The sequence below is a fragment of the Nyctereutes procyonoides genome, unplaced genomic scaffold (genome assembly GCF_905146905.1).
Source record: "Nyctereutes procyonoides isolate TBG_1078 unplaced genomic scaffold, NYPRO_anot_genome, whole genome shotgun sequence".
In the NCBI taxonomy this organism is placed as follows: Eukaryota; Metazoa; Chordata; class Mammalia; order Carnivora; family Canidae; genus Nyctereutes; species Nyctereutes procyonoides.
In genome coordinates this window covers 35,917,414-35,937,728 of record NW_026575135.1, presented here as the reverse complement: position 1 = coordinate 35,937,728, position 20,315 = coordinate 35,917,414, and the positions used below count along the sequence as shown (strand labels likewise).

General features: G+C 40.0%; 1 protein-coding gene across 1 annotated transcript in view; it reads left to right on the top strand.

Annotated features, from left to right (window-relative positions):
• Window positions 1-7,756: 7,756 nt before the first annotated feature.
• The window catches only part of ADAMTSL1 (ADAMTS like 1), a 379,096-nt gene continuing 366,537 nt past the window's right edge, over window positions 7,757-20,315 (top strand). The window contains 1 exon segment of the mRNA XM_055302598.1: window positions 7,757-7,939. Coding sequence (XP_055158573.1) covers window positions 7,877-7,939 — 63 coding nt within the window. The 5' untranslated portion in view covers window positions 7,757-7,876.

Here is a 20,315-nt window from a genome sequence, read left to right as displayed (position 1 = left end):
CTTTTACCTGTTTCTCCTAATTGCATCCCATTTTCCCCCTCAGAGCACCTGCAGATTGGTAATTTTTTGTTGTTGGCTTGTATTCAATTCTCTATGTTGTTACCCTGTATAATGCTTCTCCTTTTGCCATACTCCTTCACGAAAGTATTTTCAAAAGAAAGGCTCACCACAGGATATAAATATAGTGATTCAAAGGGGCACCTGGACCCCAATGTTTAGAGCAGCAATGTCCACAATAGCCAAACTATGGAAAGAGCCTAGATGTCCATCAACAGATGAACAGATAAAGAAGATATGCTTTATATATATAAATATAAATATAATATATATAATGGAATATTAGCCAGCAAAAAATGAAATTTTACCATTGGCAATGATGTGGATAGAACTAGAGTGTATTGTGCTATAAGCAAAATAAGTCAATCAGAGAAAGACAAATATATGATTTCACTCATATTGGAAATTTAAGAAACAAAAGAGATGAACATAGGGGAAGGGAGGCAAAAGTAAAATAAGATGAAATCAGAGAGGGAGGCAAACCATAAGAGATGCTTAACTCTAGGGAACGAACTGAGGGTTGCTGGAAGAGGTGGGTAGGAAGATGGGGTAATGGGGTGATGGGCATTAAAGAGGACCTTTGATGTAATGAGCACTGCGTGTTTTATGCAACTGAGGAATCACTAAACTCTACCTCTGAAACTAATAGTACTCTCTATGTCAATTAATTGATTTTAAATAAAAAAAGAAAGGCCCCCCATATTTTGAAGTAGGAAAGATAAAACTTTACCCACAAACTCCATCTCCTTTTCAGAAACTTAAAAAATAAACTATACTATAAATTATTTTAAATTATAGGTACTTTTTCAGCTTTCCGTTATTTGATAGTTTTGATATTTCTTTGACTATGTTTACAATTGTAGTATGAGGGGCACCTGCTTGGCTTAGTGGTTGAGCATCTGGGCGTGATCCTGGGGTCTTGGGATCGAGTCCCACATTGGGCTCCCTGCTTCTCCCTCTGCCCATGTCTCTGCCTCTCTCTCTGTGTCCCTCATGAATAAATAAATAAAATCTTAAAAAAAACAATTGTGATATGAGATAACCATTCTAACTTAACAGAGAAACCATTCATCTAGTTGGTATTAGCAAATATAAACAGCATACAACGGAAATAAAATTGAAGATTACACAATGATTTATTTTATTTTAGAGGAAGAGGACTGATTTTCCATGGTTTACTTGCTATTCTGAAATTCAGATTTTATTTTGCCTTTAATCTACATTTTTCTCGGTTTTCGGAGATCATATTTCTTTTGCAATTCTCTTGCTTGCTTTTATTTCTCTTTTCTTTTTTTCCTGTTGCCATATCTTTAGAGACAGCATATGTTCATCAATTCACATGTTAATTCGAGAAGCATTAATCTAATGTCAGTTTTGTTCAAGGCTTTGTAGAGGAGCTATCTGAGCTATACCTTAAAGGTTAACAAGGATTTCAGCAAGACAGAGATGGCAGGGAGGACTTTCCAGGCAGGAGGGACAGGATGAACAAATACACAGAAGTGGAAGCTCTTGGAGTGCTGGGATAATATCAGGTATTTCAATTGGGCTGGAGCATGACTTTCTATTATCCTGGGACTAGAAGCAGATCAGGGAGGTCCTTGAATGCCAAGCTGAGGAATTTGGCTTTTGCCTTTTACTCCTACTCTTTCTGTATTGTCTATAAATCTGTTAACACTCCTTCACCTTATTGTCTGGCTCTGGTATAATTATTTTATCTGTGAAGAATGATGTCATGGAAATAGTACTAAACTAAGAATCAAGGGCCTCAGATTTATATATTACACTTGGGTTTAATATATGGATATTACAACCATAATTCAAACCTCAGCAATTAAACTGGTGTCTCTCTATGTCAAAAAGGCTACAAGAGACAGTTTATCTGTTTCCACAATATTTATCAAGCATTACACACAGTAGGTGCTCAATAAGTGTTTGTTGAATTTAATTCAGTAACAAAGCTCTGTGATCCATGACAGCCCAGGAATGTAGAAAAAGGGGAAAGAAGGGTGACTAGTTTGGAGGGGAATAATTCTATCCTCCCAATGTGGTTCATTGCTCTACTGTGAGTTTGTTTGTATGTTTGTTTGCTTTCTTGGGGTGAGGGAAGAGAGTCCTAGAATTAGAATCTAAATTATCATTTTTTCCCAGAACATTATTAGAATTTTCAAACACACAGAAAGATTTAAAGACATATCCTTAAAGCCCTCCTGGTAATAAGGGGAACAGCTAAAACTTGAACTCGCTCCAAAATCTGGGTTCTTTTCCACTCTACTAAGTAGCCTCCAAAACCCTCTCTGCTACTGGCCAGGGTCACAGATTCTAGCTGAGTATCTACTGTGTAAGAAGTCCTGAATTAAGCATTATAGGCCATAAAAAGAAATGTAAGCTGAGGCTCCTAGGGCGTTAGGCAACTCAAGATGAATCAAACCAAATTTTAAAATTTGTTGACTTCTTTCTCTGTGTAACATGTAGTGCTAGAAGCTTTGTAGGAAGAGATCGCTGAGAATGGGATTTGAGACTGTGGAACAAAGAATTTAAAAACTTATTTCTTTCTCTTTAAGCAGCCTAAAATAGTGGGTCAGAGTGAATAAAAGCCTTGGCCTTACATGTTCCTGCTTTCTCTCTGCTTACTCTGTCCTTCTCACCTGCAAAGCTTTTTCCCCTTTCTTATCATCTCTTAAAAGTCTCTGTATATCTCAAGGTGTTTTTTTGATTTCTGTTTCTTCCCTTTTGGTCCTCCTTACGGAGTCCTCCAACTAGCCATAGTATCTCCCTTCTCTGAATTCCTGCAGCCCTCTGCTCTACCAAGAGGTAGTGTAGCTAGTGGTTAAGAACACAGATGGCCTCTGAGATCCTGGCATTTCCCCTTGGAAGATATGTGATCGTGTAAAATTATTGAATTCTCCATGCCTCAGTTTTCAACTCTGGTAAAGGGGATATATCAGTCAAGGATTCTGATTCAGAGAATATAATTTCCTCTTGCTAATTGAAGCAGCAAGTGTTATGTTATAAAGGAATCAATTAACTCACCAAAAAGTCGGAATTGCCAACAACAGAAAAAAAGACTCTAGTTTGAGCTTTCTGAAGACTCCTGTGCTACTCTGCAATGACAGATTGCCACAGGAGCTGCTGCCTCTTCAATAACCAGTAAATCACCAGCTGACTGGAAATACAACATTCTCTGATCCAGCTGATGAACTGCATGGCCCAAGCTTGCCTCTTGTCACCCACAAAGGTAGTGACAGGTTGGCATGGTTGCAAACTGCATTGCTCTATAGCCATTTTGATAAGCAGAGAAACCAAAGTGTGGTCTCTGCCTCACTTCTTTTAAATCTTGTAAGCATGATCTTGTGGGCTGCCAAATCCAAATTATATCTGGTACCCTAGCTGCAAGGGAGTCTGGGAAATGTAATTTCTAGGTTTCTGGCTTCTCTGTTTCAGGAAGGCACTCACTGGGAGAAATGTTGACTGCTAATCAACCGTTAATCTTATCCATTTGAGAATAATAAATGTACCTCCCCCATTGGGTTGTTGTGAGGATTACATGAAATAATAAAGTACTTAAGGACAGTGCCTGGCACACAGGAGACTCTCAGTAAATGCAACTCTTTTCATCAGTCAACGTCTCAGCGAGTTGTCCAGACAGAAGACTTTAGATATAGCTCCAAATTCCCACCTGCTACTAAGCAATGTTGATGAATCCACTTACCATATAAGAGCACCAGTTTTGCTACTTACAAACTGAGGATAATTACCGTTTGCTACCCTACGGAGTTTCTGCTCACATCACATGAGCTCATGCATGAAAGATGATTGGGAGCTATAACGAACATTCCAAATGCTTTGGTGCTAAATGGATATTAGGTAAATTGGAGAGGTCCAGACTCCTGCTCAAATTCCAGATCTGCCCCTGATAGGAGAAGTGGGCTTCCTATAGTTTTATCTTATTCATCCCCACACCATGTTTTCCTCCTTTTAATTTTCAGAATTAGCCAGGGAAATTGAACAACTTCCACGCATGCCTGTGAGGATAGTAAGGCTCAGGAGCTGCCGTTACCACCTCCTGCAAGAGGGGAGATGAGGTCCTACCCAGCTCATCAAGGCTCCCCACCCCTGAGTTCTTTCCAGAAGACTCTCTGCCCTCTCCATTCCAAGTACTGCAACTGGAGGGCCAAGCGAGGAGGCCCAACCTCAAGAAGAGACAGGTGGTTCTGGCGTGAATGCTGTAATGCATTCTCCCCAGGGAGAGAAATTCTGAGAGTTTAGCTCACTCTTTCCTGCCATAAAGCACACTGAATGTTAACAGCTTGCTCCTGTCCAAGCTGGTGTTTTTTAAATTAAGTATTGTTAAATCCATACCATTTGGAATGATGCTTCAGACAGCCCTGACACACTCTCTCTCTTGCTTCTGCTTTCATTTCACCTAATATATTGTACAGGGAGCCAGTAACCAGTATTATGGCAGCTGTGGCCACTGCTGCTGCTCAGACACTGGCAGACGGCTTTAATGTAGATACCTGAAGAGGGAAAAGGAGCTCGGCCAACGCCCGCCCTGCTCCCATGCTAAGGGGCTTTTCCCGGGCTGCCATGAGTAAGGATCTAGATCACCTAGGGTTTTATGTTATTTTTCCTTGGCACTGGAAAAAGTTTTAGAAATGACAAAGGTGGGAGACTGAGAAACTGTAGATTAAAATAAGATACTTTCCATTGTCAGGTAACATATACCCAGAGTAAAAGCTGGGTAGCCTGCCTTTGGCTCCTTTACCTTCACTATAAACATCACCCTCCAACCCATATGAGACCACTGCCAGGGTGTGAGTATGAAGGTGGATATACACACACAAACATATGCATATATGTGCATATCCATATGTAAATGTGTGTATATGAAAGAGAGTGATTTAGAGTCAGAAGGCCCAATTTGAAGGCCAGTACTAGCCAGTGGGTCCTGAGGCAAGTCATTTAAGCCCCCTGAGCCTCAGTTTCCACATATATAAAATTGGGTGAGTTCTTAACCAACTTCATAGAGTACTCCTAAAGCACAAGTGAGACTGTGGATGTGAAACCATTTGCAGCCTTTCAAGATATGACAAACTTCAGTAATTATCAAAATTAGCTCATCCCCCAAACACACCCCAATCACCTTCACCCAACTTGATTTTGTTCTCCTTTTCCTAAAATTACAGTGAGCTTGGAGTTTACCCTCTAGTGTGTAATGTTTGACCTTACAATTGCTTTTCCTAGTTTTTCTGGGCATCCCCAACAGGAAAGGGAATGCTATGAGCACTGGGACCAGAAGCATGAGACATTGTGGTGGGCATCCTCCAGGCATTCAGCAGATAATTGAGGGCTTGACTTTAAAATATCATAATATCCAGAGACTATATTGAGGTGAAAGTGCCCATCATGCTATACATCAACATGTCCATCAAAACTCCAAGGCAGACATCTCGGACTTAAAATATCTAAATATCTATTTCCAAGGTAGGAAGGATTCTAGATGAGTATACTAGTAGCTACCAGTTATTCTCTGAGCATGCCATTTTTTTCCCCTATTCTGCAGATGATATCATATCATTATTCTTGTGGCTACTATTTCTTCTCCCATCACCTGTTTATCCCTTTGGATCTGCCTATTGAGTGATGGTTATGTGTGAAGAGGGAGGAAGTAATGTTCAGTAAAATATTCTATTTTATAGAACTAATTGGAACTCTTTAGCTAATGACTGGTAGAAGACAGAACCCTGTAGCAGGAAGCTCCAATGTGTAAAGGAGAGATACATAACATAGCTTTATGAATGAAAGTTTATTTCAATCAATCCATTTCTTTAGTATTGTGATTTCGGGTAACACCAATCAAGCATTTTTATATCTCCTCATGAGTTCTCTTTAGCTTGTGAGCATTAGCTGTTTTTTTTTTTTCAGATTTGTAAAACTAGTCTCTCTGAAAGGGAACAACATACTTCAAAATAGGACCTCTTTGTTATGAATTTTTACTATTCATTTTCCTGAGTAAGGGACAAGGTGGATCCTTGTTTTCCCGGACTTTCCCAACAGGTTAAAAATGGGAATTTTAAAGTTCTTTTGTCTTTAAATGATATATCATGGGAAGTTAAGTAACCTCACATTGAACAAGCTGCTTTTCTTCACCTTTCTGAAAAGCAGGGCTGCAGGTATGTATGTATACAGGCAAACCTGCCTGTATTCACATGCCCATTATGGCTTGGTCAGGTTTTCCATAGCTGTGTGTTTCACGACTCTTCTTAGTACTTTTTATTAATGAGAGGAACGTCTTCTTCCTCCTTCATATGTATTTCTGGGCTATCGGGAAATCTACAAAGGAGAAACTTCCTCATGACACACCTATGGAAATGGAGGGTCAAGTTTGCTAGTTCATTCTTTCCAACACTCAGTGATTTTTTTTTTTTTTTTAGCAGATAAGGGGAAAGACGTTCTTGTTTGACACTTGACACGTTCCTAAAACTGTAATAAAATCCTCCTCTAGTAGAGTGAAATCTTGATTGCTGGTGGATTAGCCAGCCTTAGAAGCTTCCTGACCTTCTCTTTGCTGTGGCTGGCCTTGTCCTCATTTCACTGCTCATTAGCACTTCCTCCAGAGCGTCTCCCGTCCCAGCCTCTTGCAACAGTAGAAGGGAAGAGGAGGTAGTCTCACTTGGCCCTTTCTGCTGCTGCATTGTAGCTGCTCTGATAAAGGACACGGATAAGGAGGAGGCTGAAACGGTTGGTTAAAAGGTTTGGGGATTAACTGAGGATTTAACTCATCCTGTCTTTCCCTCCCCCTGCCACAGCAGATAGTTGAGAGTTGGCAGTGTGTCAAAACCAGGCTGTTCTTCAACCCCAAATTTCAGCCCCACTCATCCCAGAGTCTTTGTTAAACAGCCTTTTTTTTTTTTTTTAAACCAGGGGATCTAAATTTCTAAGTGTACCTTTAGTGTAGTAAACCCTGAACATTTTAAATCGTCATTTTACAAAGAAGCAACTTTCTCTCCCCCCCCCCCACCGTAGATCAAGTCATTAATACCCAGAGTAGCTTATATCACCTTATTTAGGTTTAGTGAGGAACTCCCAAAAACTTCCACAGTCTCCCTTTTCCGAGTCAAGGGAGAAAACAGAGGAACTTTACAGAAGAGGAATAAAGCAGTTGTACAGAACACGTTGAAACAGCACACTAAGTCAGTTTTTGTCTATGGCTCTTTCCCTTTATGGCATATGTTATATATTGACAGGGATTAAGTTTCTCTCCTGAATGGAACAATACAGAGTCACAGGCAGCTACTGTACTTTACAAAGCAACAGGCACCAGCACAAGCAAATGGCAAATGGAAAGGTATCTCACAAAGAACCAACCAGGTTAGTTAAAAGTAAAGGGCTTTGCTTCATCTTTTGCAACTCTGCATCTTTTGCATTTCTCTTCTGGCTCGGCAGTGCGCGCTCTGCTCTCCTTTCTCTTTCGTCCCGTTCCCCGTTATTTTTTTTATTTTTATTTTTTTTTCTTTTCTTTTTTTTTTTTTTTTTCTCACACTGTTACACTTTCTCTGTCCCCCCCGGCTTTGTTATTCAGCATGTCTGATTAGCAGGAGCCTGATTGGCTGGCTGCCGGCTCCGAGAGAGATTCCATTCAGCTTACCCCCCACCCATCCACCCACCCACCCACCCTCGGTCAGGAAATGTGAGCGGGGCTGATGGAAGCTGATAGGCAGGGCTGGAGTGTTAGCACCAGTACTGGATGTGACAGCAGGCAGAGGAGCACTTAGCAGCTTATTCAGTGTCCGATTCGGATTCCGGCAAGGATCCAAGCATGGAATGCTGCCGTCGGGCAACTCCTGGCACACCGCTCCTCTTCCTGGCTTTCCTGCTCCTGGTAAATGCCTTTTCATTTCAATACGTTGCTATTGCCACTTAGTCTGGGTGCTGTCGGGGGGTCGTGTGTGTATGTGTCTGCGTGTGTGTATCTTTATCTGCAAACACCAGGTAAAATAATTTAAAATAATTTACCTGATTTTAAAAAAAAAAAAAAAGGAAAAACTTCTTTCAGAACTTTAACCCCATCTTCCCAAGCAAAATAAAGTCTGCAAGACTTTGTGGGATAGACAGAGGTATGTCATAATATCGAGACTTTAGGATATGCTGCATAGAGTTCGTGAGCTGGGGACTGTATATTTAAATGGTGGTGTGTATGCTTGGAATTTGGGTAACAGACGTTGTCCTGAGATCAAACTCCCTCACAGTGGTGTTCCTGGAATTTTTGAAGGGTGGGCTGTAAGGGGCTTTCCTCCCACTGCCTTTTTATGAATCCTACCCCCTCTGTGCACATGTGCTAGCGAACCAGGTAAAAGAGGGAACGAGAGCCTGTTTGCAGCCAACCCAGATTATAGCTCATAATTACTGTAAGTCCTCTATGGATACAAGTTAATGCTAGTATTTATGAATTGAGGATTATGGTCTTTGATCTCAGATCTGCTTTTAAAGAAGAAGAAAATGCTGACTTTTTTGTGTGGCTGCTTTCCATAGTCAAAGTGATAAGATGCTCTGCTCTTGAACATCAGCACACACTGCATTTTTGACTCAAAGTAAATGTTCCGTTGTGACTCATACTTGGTTTTACGGGCAAAAAATGAACATTTACTGTCCAAAAAAAATCTACACTCAAAATATTAATAGCAATGCACATTTTTTTAAACCAGAGTGTTCTGGGCAGGCAGCTTCATAAACCTCATCTGAAGGTTCGGTTCCAAAATTTGCACACACCAATTCCAAACAAATGTGATTGTAGCTCTCCTTGTCACATTTGTGGCATGCCAGCACTTCCTCAGAAGGTAATAAGGCAAGAAGGGCGCAAGGTAAAAACGTAATGAATATATAAGTTGCATTGATTTGCCGATGCTAAAGGAATGTTTTGTTCTGTTAGACTCTGACAAATTTGATCTGCACTATAATTTTGAAGGAGGGAAGCAAGCCATTTGGTACAAATTGAAAAACTCCACAAAGATTCATCAGATAGAGTAATCAGACAATGTTTAAATATTTTATACATTCCCACTTCTTATTTGCATCACTGTAGCCAAGAAATCATAATGCTGCACTGCAAATGCTATAAATATAGAAGTGTATTTTCAGGCTTTCAAAGCTACTTAAAGGCAAACTGAATTTTAAGCATGAATAGACCACGTTTTAGCTGTTGTGAGGAATATGAAAAGCAGAATGTTTAGGTGTGCTTTATGGCTAGGGGAGCAAGCAATTTATGAAAGGTGTCTCATTTTTTCCATATGGGACGTGTTACTTATATACACACCATTAGTTTGCCTCATCTTTCCTTCTTTGTGATTTTTTAAAAAGTGTGTGTTACTTCCCCCATTTAATTGCATCATAAAGCCAATTACCAGTACACATTTCTTTTTTGGTATCTTCATACGGAAATATGATCTCATTATACTTTGGAAAAACTGTCCCATTCAGGAATAGACTGTTTTGCTACCCATTTGGTAACTGCATTATATCCTTCTTTGATATCTTGAATGTTCGTATATGTACTTGAGCATATAATTAGACTTATGTGGGGAAAAAAAGAAATGTTTGTTTATATCAGATTTAAAATACAAAACATGCTTTGTTTAAATCACAATAATTGTATTATGAGAATAAAATAAAATCAAACCCAGGTTTGGTTTAGGTCTGTATTTAGACGAATTAGGATTCTGAGAGTCACAAGAAAAAAACTGACTGGTGCATGCCAAGAGATATCCCTGTTCAGAGTAATAACAGCCATGGTCATACCTTCCACGGATCATGTGTCTGCATGTGCCAAACACCAGGCCAGTTGTTTGAAAAGCATGTCAAGGAACCTGCACAATCATCTTGCAAAAAGGCATTTTTAAACCTATTTCACAGAGAGGAAAACAAGCTTATATTTGAACTCAAAGGTCAAATAATGAAGAGAAAATTAACTTATGTGCTTTGTACTGTGGTTGTAAAATATTTAGCAGCGATGGAAGCAATGACGTAAATTGGTTCACCATCTTTGTTGGAGATACTTTGGGTTTTTGCCTCATCGTGCCTGTTAAATATTATGGGTACCTGTTATGTTTGCTCCTTAACTGCCCCCTTCAGCTCATAAACCAAAAATTAAATGATTGGCCTAAGACAAAGTGACCTGGAGCTTCATCTGGAGTTGACTTAGAACAAGAAGTGTGACAGTGTCTGCTCAACCTTTGGTCTGGATGGAGAAATTGAACTAGGTGGCTTGTTTTTCCCATAATCATCTTATACATTAGAAGAGTTTGTCCACTCTTAGAATTAATTCATGTAACTTTTGAAGATCTCTTTAACTTTATTGGAAAACATCCTGTTTGTTTAGTGACAAGTTCAGTTTCTACTTCAGAACAGCGCTCATTATCACCGACCGCTGAATCATCTATATCACAGCTTGAGTCTTGGGGGGTGTGCGAATAGCAAATACTGTTCACCCTCAGTCTTGTCAAAATCCTTTCCCCTTGGAGCCTGCTTCTGAGAGAATGAGGTCCCTGTGTCTTCTGTATCGTATTTTTATGCAAAGCTCATACATCATAGACTTCTTTTTTACTCTGGATGCACAGGACAGTACTAATGAATGATCAAGAGATTTCCTCCTGATATTCGGGTCAGATTAAATCACATCTCCCAGCTTCTCCACTCTTCCCACCCTCTTCCCCTCTTTCACTCTCCCTCCTTTGTCCCAACTGTGTAGCTCAAAAGGAATGTGGCAAAAACCATGACCGGCCATTGACATATGTGTCCATCCAAACTTGAAGTCAAATCACTTCTTGTCAGAAAGGCATTTAATCAAATTTGCATTTGCTTTTTGTTCCTTTTAAGTGGTTTTAAGCTCTTTCGCCTGCTATTATGGGAGTTGCAAGAGTAACACTCGGAATTATAATAAAGTACATGTGTTTTTCTGTTGAATTTCTTTTTCTTCTCTGCACTAATTTATACATGGAAACTAGTCAAACACAATAGCCCATTCCCTTCATCGCTCTGGCACTGTCCTCCACTATTATCTAAGTGGATCTATCTTGGATGGCGAGAAGCACCATTAACTTGTGGGATGAATGTTAAATCCCTTATTTACAGCAGATTGTGGGCTGCTCCAAAAAGGGTGGTGTGCACACGCGCGCGCACGCACACACACACACACACACACACAAAGTACCTTTCTATAACTGTTCACTCTACATCTATTTGTTTTTCTCACACCTAGATTGTCTTTAAATCAAGCTGAAGAATTTTTCACCTGCACCTACAGAACACAGTGAGACATTTATTTATACATGATTTTCTTCATGTTTTCGTGAAATTTCTTGTCTAGACATGGTCAGCTAGTTTCGCTTCCTCAGACTCCTGTTTTTAGTGTTTCGGTCTATTCAGGACCACCTTCTGGCCCCCATTCTTATTTTCATATGAACCAGTTCTATCGCTTCATATAAGTTGAGGGAAGTGTGTCCAATAGTGGTCACTAGTGAACTACAAAAGAATTCTATTACACCAGGGAAGTTTTCCTTCAAAGACCACATGGATATTAAAGACTTTTGAGAAAAAAGATAGAAAGTGAATAAGTGAGCATATTTATTTGTGCATTTATATAAATGTTAGTACATATTGATTCTGCTTTACCTACATGTGTGAATAAGGTGGAAAGCAGTCCCTAGCACATCATGGAGTAGTCTATTACTCAAACTTAAATGCTACACAAAGTTGGAAGGATAACAAAATTAAGGTCAGGGTTTGTGTAATTTTAATCAGTAAAAAGTGATTAATCACTGTACCTGTTACTCATTAAAAACAAAACAAAACAAAAAACCTCACTAATGTTTTGGCGTTTTGCACAGAAATTATTTGGATGAGACACAACCTGGTCACTTGGTTCTCCTCTTTATTATGGCTTAATCAAAATATAATTTTAAACTCTCTCAGGAACAATATAGTGTTCTCTGAATGTCTGCATTTCCTGCAGCATCTAGTAGAGTGCCTTTTTTTTTAAGATTTTATTTATTTATTCATTCATGATAGACATAGAGAGAGAGAGAGACAGAGACACAGGCAGAGGGAGAAGCGGGCTCCACATAGGGAGCCCGATGCGGGTCTCGATCCCGGCACCCCAGGATCATGCCCTGGGCCAAAGGCAGGCGCTAAACCGCTGAGCCACCCAGGGACCCCCTAGAGTGCCTTTTGCATACAGGCATCATAGCTGTTTGTGAATTAGTTTAAGGGAGGAAAGGACTTACAGAAGCTGTTACTGGGTTTGCTGATTCTCCACACACTTGGTGTTTCCTTCATGTGTATAGACCAGTTTCTCTGGTCAAGTGACAGTTCTGCTTTTAATAGGTCTAGTTCAGTTTCCAGGTCTAATTATTTACATTTCTCTCATCTAAGTGTTTCATTCTACCCTTCCCTCATTTTTTGAGGTCTCATGAGTAGAGTGACCCAGAAGTGACCTCTCCTAGCATGAGGGCCCTAGTCTTTTCTTGAGAAAGAGCATTCCTTGAATCATCATGAATAACCTACTAGTTAAGTGCATTGAGATAATTGCAGGAAAATGTGTCTAAATCAAGTTTTACAGGCCTGCTGTTTTTACTAATTTTCTTCTTCTAGAGAGCTGGCTTCCCACTTTGTATTTTCACCAGAATGAGACAAGTTCATGTCATTTTCTGTCTACATCATAAAAACCATACCATGTGGTTGAATTTTGGCTTGATTGGCAGTACTGGCTCATGAGCGGCTTAGGACTGGCATACCAGAGGTGATGTAAGTCCTAAAGGATCCTAATTGAAATAGGCCAGCACAGCTGTGTGGGGAGCCTGCCTGCTAACTGGGGTAAGCTGTTGGTATCAACCCCTTCTTTCCATGAGCTCAAAAATAAATGACTAAATCTCCCCAATTCCCGAACTTCAAGATTAAAACCTACATTGAATAAAGCTTAACTGTTTTGGTTTCTCCTCCTGGGGATTTTGCTAACTGGAGCACCCAGCATGGAGAGAGCAGTTAGGAGTTTTCTGGCCATGACAAAAAGCTGTCCTGATGATAGTAGTCTGTGGCCACCAGTGACCTCTGGCTTGATGTTTGTTGGATTTCTAGAGGCTGTGTTTATAAAATCAGTTTGGATATTTTCCTGTATTTACTAATGGTCTCTATTTCAGTCATAGACATATACCTTATCTCATTAACTACTACAACGTTCTCTAGAAGAAATACCATATTTTCTACTTGACTACTCCCACCCCAAATCTTCCCAGTGTATGGCTAGCATTTAGTAATTGTTTGTCAGAGGCATAAATAAGTAATTGTAATCTGCAGTATTTTAAGATGTTATTTTTTTTCTAGTTCTTGGGCTTCCTTTCATTTATCTCTGTCATTGTACTTCTCCTACTGTGCTTACATTTCTGTTCACTCCACAAAATTGTGGGTGACAGCAGGAGTGACTTGTCCTTCCCACCTCTGTCAGAATGCCTGGAAATTAGATCTCAGTGAATGTCATTCAGTGAATGAAGAAAAGGATGAATAAGAATGACTTGGCAAGAAAAGGTGAGAAGATGGTAAAATACAAATAGGAAGGGAAAATGTGAACACCCACTTCACATGTGAAGCATTCCACTCGTTCTGGTTTTGGTAAGACCCAAGTCAACAGTATAATAATTTCTCAGGAGAAGATCAATATTTTGTTTCTCTCTCTCTTAAACATATACATCTATATAGTGGACAAGTGAATGACAATTCTTTTGCTGTTGATAAATAGAATGAATTTTGCATGTTTCATGTTTTGTTTAACCCATTTGGTTCTCGGGGATCCCTGGGTGGCTCAGCAGTTGAGGTGCCTGCCTTTGGCCCAGGATGTGGTCCTGGAGTCCCTGGATCAAGTCCCACGTCAGGCTCCCTGCATGGAGCCTGCTTCTCCCTCTGCCTCTCTCTCTGTGTCTCTCATGAATAAATAGATAAATCTTAAAAAAAAAAAAAGATAGGACATTAACCCATTTGGTTCTCAAATATTTTTTCTTTTATGAAATTTGTTCTTAGAAAGAAAATGATGCTTAGAGTTGGCACAGTTTTATAAAACTAGAAAGTAGCTATAAACTCTCAGTTTAGCAGAGATAACACTATGGATTCACTAAGTCATATGTTTTTACGACTGGACACAAAGATAAACTGTACTTCCCAGCCTTCTCTGTGATTGGATAATGCCATGTGACTGACCTTTAGTTGGTGGAACAGAGTTAGAAGTGACAGGTGGGACTTCTAGGACTCACATCTGCCATGTAATCCTCCAAGCACTTAGCACTGTCTCTCTTTACCCACCTACAGGATGCAGAGACTCCAGTAGAGAACTTCAAGACATTAGGGAATGACAGGGCCACCAAGTGGAAGGCCTGGATCCCTGAATTATTTCATGGAGCAGAACCCCACACTGTCACTTTCACAGAATTCCATTTCTGAACATTCATTTACCCACTACCAAGAAATAAACCTTTGTAAACCTTCGTTTACCTTTGAGACAAGGTGTTGTTTGTCATACTGAAAATCTTTTTAAATAAGATATGCTTCAAATTTAGATGCCATGCATGCTAGTACTTGTAGTCAATATTAATTCCACTTCCCATTGATTATATAGAAAAATTGAAATGAGAAGATGCCATGTCATCTTCATGATGATTTAATCTTTGTGGTGTGCATACCTACTGCATACCTCGAGTATTTAGCACGCTCTAAGGTATGCAACAAGTTGTACAGCACAAAAACTGCAGGAAAAATAGGAAAATGAAGCCATGCTCATTTTTCAAACATAGAATTTAGGAATTAGTGGCACATAAAAAATGGGAAAAAGAACTAATGGAGGCAGGGCTGTAGTAAATAGTTGGAATCTTCTGGAGCAGAGCAGGACCTATCAACCCAGCCAAGGACATAGAACCATGCAGACCCAAAGGGAAGGTCAATTAAACAGAAAGAGATATGGAGAAGCAAAGCTGAGGCATAATACCAGTGCTGCTCTACAGATAGAATGTCAGTAGATAAAGGAATGAACAAGTGATAGGAAGGGGAACAGACTCACAAATGCAGAAATCCCAAATGTTTCACACAAGCAACATCCAAAGTGAAACACACTTCTTTGTGTGTGTGTGTGTGTGTGTGTGAAACACACTTCTTGAATGTATCTAGTTGCAGCTATCTTGGAGATTTTTTTTCTTGCAGGTGTCTCAGGTGGCATGAAAGAGCATTGGTTTTACAGTGTTACCATCTGGACTGTAGCACCAGTTCCATCTCTGTGATCTTGCTCTAGTCACAGAATTTACTTCAGCTCTGTCTCCTCATTCAGGAATTGTTCCTGCTTATCTCACCTAACTCTCCAGGATGTCATGAGAGACAAAGGCGGCATTAAATGTTGAAGTGTTCTGTAAACTCCAGAGTACTGTAAAACTTCAAGTGATTACTTTCATTCATGGCATTTATCTGTCACCAGCTGTCTACCCAACACAGAGCCAGGCTCTATGGTAGATAGGGATACAGTCTTTGCAATGAGGAGCTTGGTAGTTCACTGGACATTTTGTTGTAGAGTTATTTTTAAAATTGTTCAAAACAGTCTTCTGTAGGGAAGAGTTCTGTGATGGGCATTATTATTTTCAATTGCCCCACAAATTGCCTCATCTTGTAAGGAACTCTCCTGTACCTGCATAGATACTATCTGTTTATTTCTATCCATGTATAGGATTAAATGTAAATTATGGCTTCCCACAGATTATTAACGTATATTATCTGTATGGATATTATCAGACAGTATTTGATTTCAGAAATTAAAATTTGTTTCCAATTTCCATAGTTCAGAATATCAATTTTTGTAGCCGAACACACTAGAACAGGATTTTAGTTAAGATAAATTCTTTAGGGAAAAACTTTCCTCCAAACAAATTCTTACCAGCCATAAGAATTACCATTAATTAGAGGTGAGCAGTATCTAGGGCATTTTTATCTGCCCCACTATAATGGGGACATGATGCTGGCAGACTTCGATCTGATGTGATTTCTACTACATCGTGCTTACTTTATAATGGCCAAAAAAAAAAAATCCATGTAAAAAACAAACATTTCATTTAGGATCACATTTCTGTAAGTGCTATTGCTCTAGTGGGTTGTATCTTGCTTCTTCACCAGATTTTTCTCTACAAGTCTTATTAAAAATAGATTAATTATAATAAAACCAAAAAGGCCTTATGCATGGAAAAGGTGGACAGTTGAAATAAAGGGAATAGCAGAAAAATCACATGTGTGAGCATACACCATTTATAATATAGGAGATTTATTCCACTTCTGAGGCAAGAAATTGCAAGACTCTAATAGTTTCACCACCTGTGAATTATTTGGGTGCACCTCATAAGCGGGTTCTTTCTTCTATTTGTTTAAAGAAATAAGTGGTATGTTCGCCAATTCTACACTACATTAATTTTCACAGAGTTTCCATTTTCATCTTCATTGCTTTTTCAGATTTTTTTCCAAAGCTTCTGCCATTCTCCAACTAAAGCTTTGGGTATTTTTCCCCTTCAATTTTTGTCCGGGGACTTTCTCTAAGTCAATTCAGTCTGTTGGCATAAATGTTGGGACAAAAGAGGGAAGGAGTTTGATAACCTAAGACATCCTGACATAAATTCCAAGGGCCCTAAAGAAATGAGACAGGAAATTATGAGCAACCTATAATAAATTCAAAGTATCCAATAAAATAAATACACCTCACTTGGTTCCCATCATAAGGTATGGTAGGGTGTCCAGTTTCTCAGCCTGCTCTGCCAGCTGCATCTCAGTCACCATATGAAGTGTGCCAGAGTATTGTGCAAATATTGTACTTCATGCACAGATCCAGAAATGAAAAAGCACAATGGAAACAATAAGAGAATTCCCACTGTTCAGGTGCTGAAGGGAGATTTCGAGGAAAGGTTTTTTGGTTTTTTGTTTTTAATAGTCTGTTTTTTTCATTATAGTTGTTACAACCATTTGTCATTGAGACCAAATATAATTTCCACACTTTTATTCTTACTTTGTGGCTCGTAGCCAGTCTGAGATAACAAACATGCTTTGATATTACCATTACAGAGTGAATTTCATTGATATTTGCATCCTCAAGACACAAATTCGTAGCTGGTGCTGATGATATTGATAGCGTTAATGTGGATGCTGATTTATGGGTGATGGGTCGGAGGCAAGAGTTTTGTGTTTTATTTTCTCTTGGAATATATTTACATCCCTACAAAGAGTGTTGATCTTACAAGTGTTCATGTGAATTTGTTTGTTTGACTGAATGAATGAACTACTATCCCACCCTTTGATTTTGCAGATAATTGATGTTATAATTTTGAATGTTTGGGGCTATTTTGAGGATTCCTGAGAGCATGGGCATTTGCGGAAGGAACTTTGCAGTTGGGTCCAGTGGAGGCTCCTGGTTGTATTTGGTTTGTGTTTGGGGTTGAAGGAGATGTGGGGGGGGGCCAAGAGGGAGAGAGAGAGAATCTTAAGCAGGTCCATGCTTTTTTGCTCAGTGTTCAGATGAGGCCAATGTGAAGTGGACTCAGGGCTCATATATCACAACTGCAGGTTCATAACTTGAGCACATCTGAGGCAGTACAGGCATTAACACACGTGAGCCCAAGAGTCTGTTACCTTTGAAAAAAAGTTCATTCTCTTTCTATTATGGCTTCTGGGACCTTCAGATAGGAGTCATGCCAGCTGGCCATTGTTGAGATGGGGTTGAAATGTTGAATGTTGAATGTCTTATGCGAAGAAACTGAGTAATCAATCTAATGAGCTGCCGGAGTTAACTTGAGTAAAAAACTTACGGATCATGTTGGTTTTATAAATTTGTGATAAACCTAGCAGAAAAGGGGGACTAGGGCAGCCCCGGTGGCTCAGCTTAGCGCTGCCTTCAGCCCAGGGCATGATCCCAGAGACCCGGGATCAAGTACAACATCGGGCTCCCTGCACGGAGCCTGCTTCTCCCTCTGCCTGTGTCTCTGCTTCTCTCTCTCTCTCTCTCTCTGTGTGTGTGTGTGTGTGTGTGTCATGAATAAATAAGTAAAATCTTTAAAAAAGGGGGTGGGGGACTGAAGTCTGTAAAACTTGTTGCTCACCCTAGACTTGTATCATATCAATGGGTTTTATTTCTCTTGCTTTCCGTATCAACAAAAAATGTGAAAAATTTGGTGCTGTGTGAAAATAACTTCACATGTGACCTTGCACATGGTAAATCACCAAAAAATGTTGGTCCCTTCCCTTCCTTCAGTGCAAATTAGCATATTCATTGAGAACCTGCTGTATGTCAGGCACTGTGCTAAGTCCTGGTGATATATACTGTGTTGAGCAAAATGAACATGGTTCTAAAGATGGGTCTTTCCACCTAATATGTCAGAAAGTATTGAGATGGGGAGCGGGGAGAACAGGAATGAATTGGCCAGCACTTTCCATTGGTTTTATGTTGCTGTCATGATATTATTTTCTTTAAACTGTGTATTTAACTATTGCTGATGTAAGGGGGTCTCTGCCTAAAGAAATAGACACATTAATTCATTATTTATTGTGATTCGAGAAAGAATGTGTAGAAAAACTCTAAAACTCTAAAGATTTATATTTAAGGTCATTTCTTTGAGTTATGCTTTTTTTATTTTCTGGAATCTTCTTTTTTTGGTCATACTGAAATAAGCTTAGTGCACATATTACTTAGTCTCTGTGTTTATTGATACATAAATATCAATTGTCTTCTCCATGTTAGAACTCCGCTTAAAGTAGGCCTTCATTCAAGTAAATAAAAAGCCAATCACTAGCATATAGAGCACTAATGACAGATTTTTCCTCTAAAGGTTTAGCTTGCTCTGCAGAAACCATTTGTATGCAGGACTTTTATAAATCCTTGGGCATCATGCTGGTGACCAATCAGCAAGTTCTCAGCTCTCTGCTGGGAGAGGTTCTGATTTTCCAATACTTCTGTCCTGTTCCTGTTACTAGCCCCACCATGAATCTAAGGCAGCCATTCTTACCATTGATAGTTCTAGTTGGCCAACTTCAGTTTGGTGGAGCTGGGACTCATATCAGTGGGACTGTTTTGCCTATGGACTCCAGGATCTCGATTTTAAGAAACCCATCCAGTGGTTTGTGTCCATTTTTCAGCTCTAGATAAATGAAAACAGTGGTTCCCAGACTTTTGGATTTTGCAGACCATTAAAATTTCTAAAGTAAATAATGATGTGTTTGCAGGTAGATAGGAAGTATGGGAAACAAATACAACATTTCTATTTTTTTTTAAATTTTGTTAAGACCATCAATAAAATAAACCTCTGTCACCTTAGTTTCATAAATGAAGAGAGTACTTGCTTCAGTGTGAGAAGCACTTTACACACGTCAAGCGTCTGACTCTTGATTTTGGCTCAGGTCATGATCTCAGGGTCATGGGATCCAGCCATAGGTCGGATCTGCTCTCAGTGGGGAGTCTGCTTGGGATTCTGTCTCTCACTCTCCCTCCCCCCTCCCACCCCCCCCAGTCTCTCTGAATGAATGCATTAATTAATTTAATTAATTAATTAATTTTAAAAACTTAAAAAAAAAAAGAAGGAGAATCTAAAGTGAGTCTTATGGGATCAGTGGAAATTCACCAGGCAGACAGGGGAAGGGAAGGGAGCATTTGAGACAGAGGGACCTGCATGGGCAGAGGCACAGGAGAAGTAAATTCCAGTGGCTGGAGCATAACTAGTTCATGCAGGGCCTTGAATGCCATGGCCAGGAGCGTTGACTCAAGTTTGTATTTTAGGAAGGCAGTGTGGTGGACACATGGAGTAGAGAGGCCTGGCCCCTGTGGAAGACTGTTGCTTCTCTCCTGGAGAGAGGCTGGTGAAGGCCACAGCAGCTGTGGGAAAGTGGGGGCGGGGTGGGGGGGGTGTTGGTGGAGGAGCCCAGGTGTGTATGGCTGCCTGGGTATGGCAGGAAAACCTATGGTCTCCCTTCGCTTTACATCTTGAGGCCTCAGAGGTCCTTAAAGCTTCAGCTGTGCCTCGACTCTTCAGGCCTCCGGGCTCAGCAGACAGATCTTAGCCTGGCACCGAATAGGTAAGTGTGCCACACACACACCGTAAGTGTGTGCTGAAGGAATGCGAGAAACAGTGAACCATTTCATTCAGGGCCTCCCTGATTCTGGAAGACCTTCCAAGGCACCAAATGCAGCAGTATCCCAAATGTTAACTTGC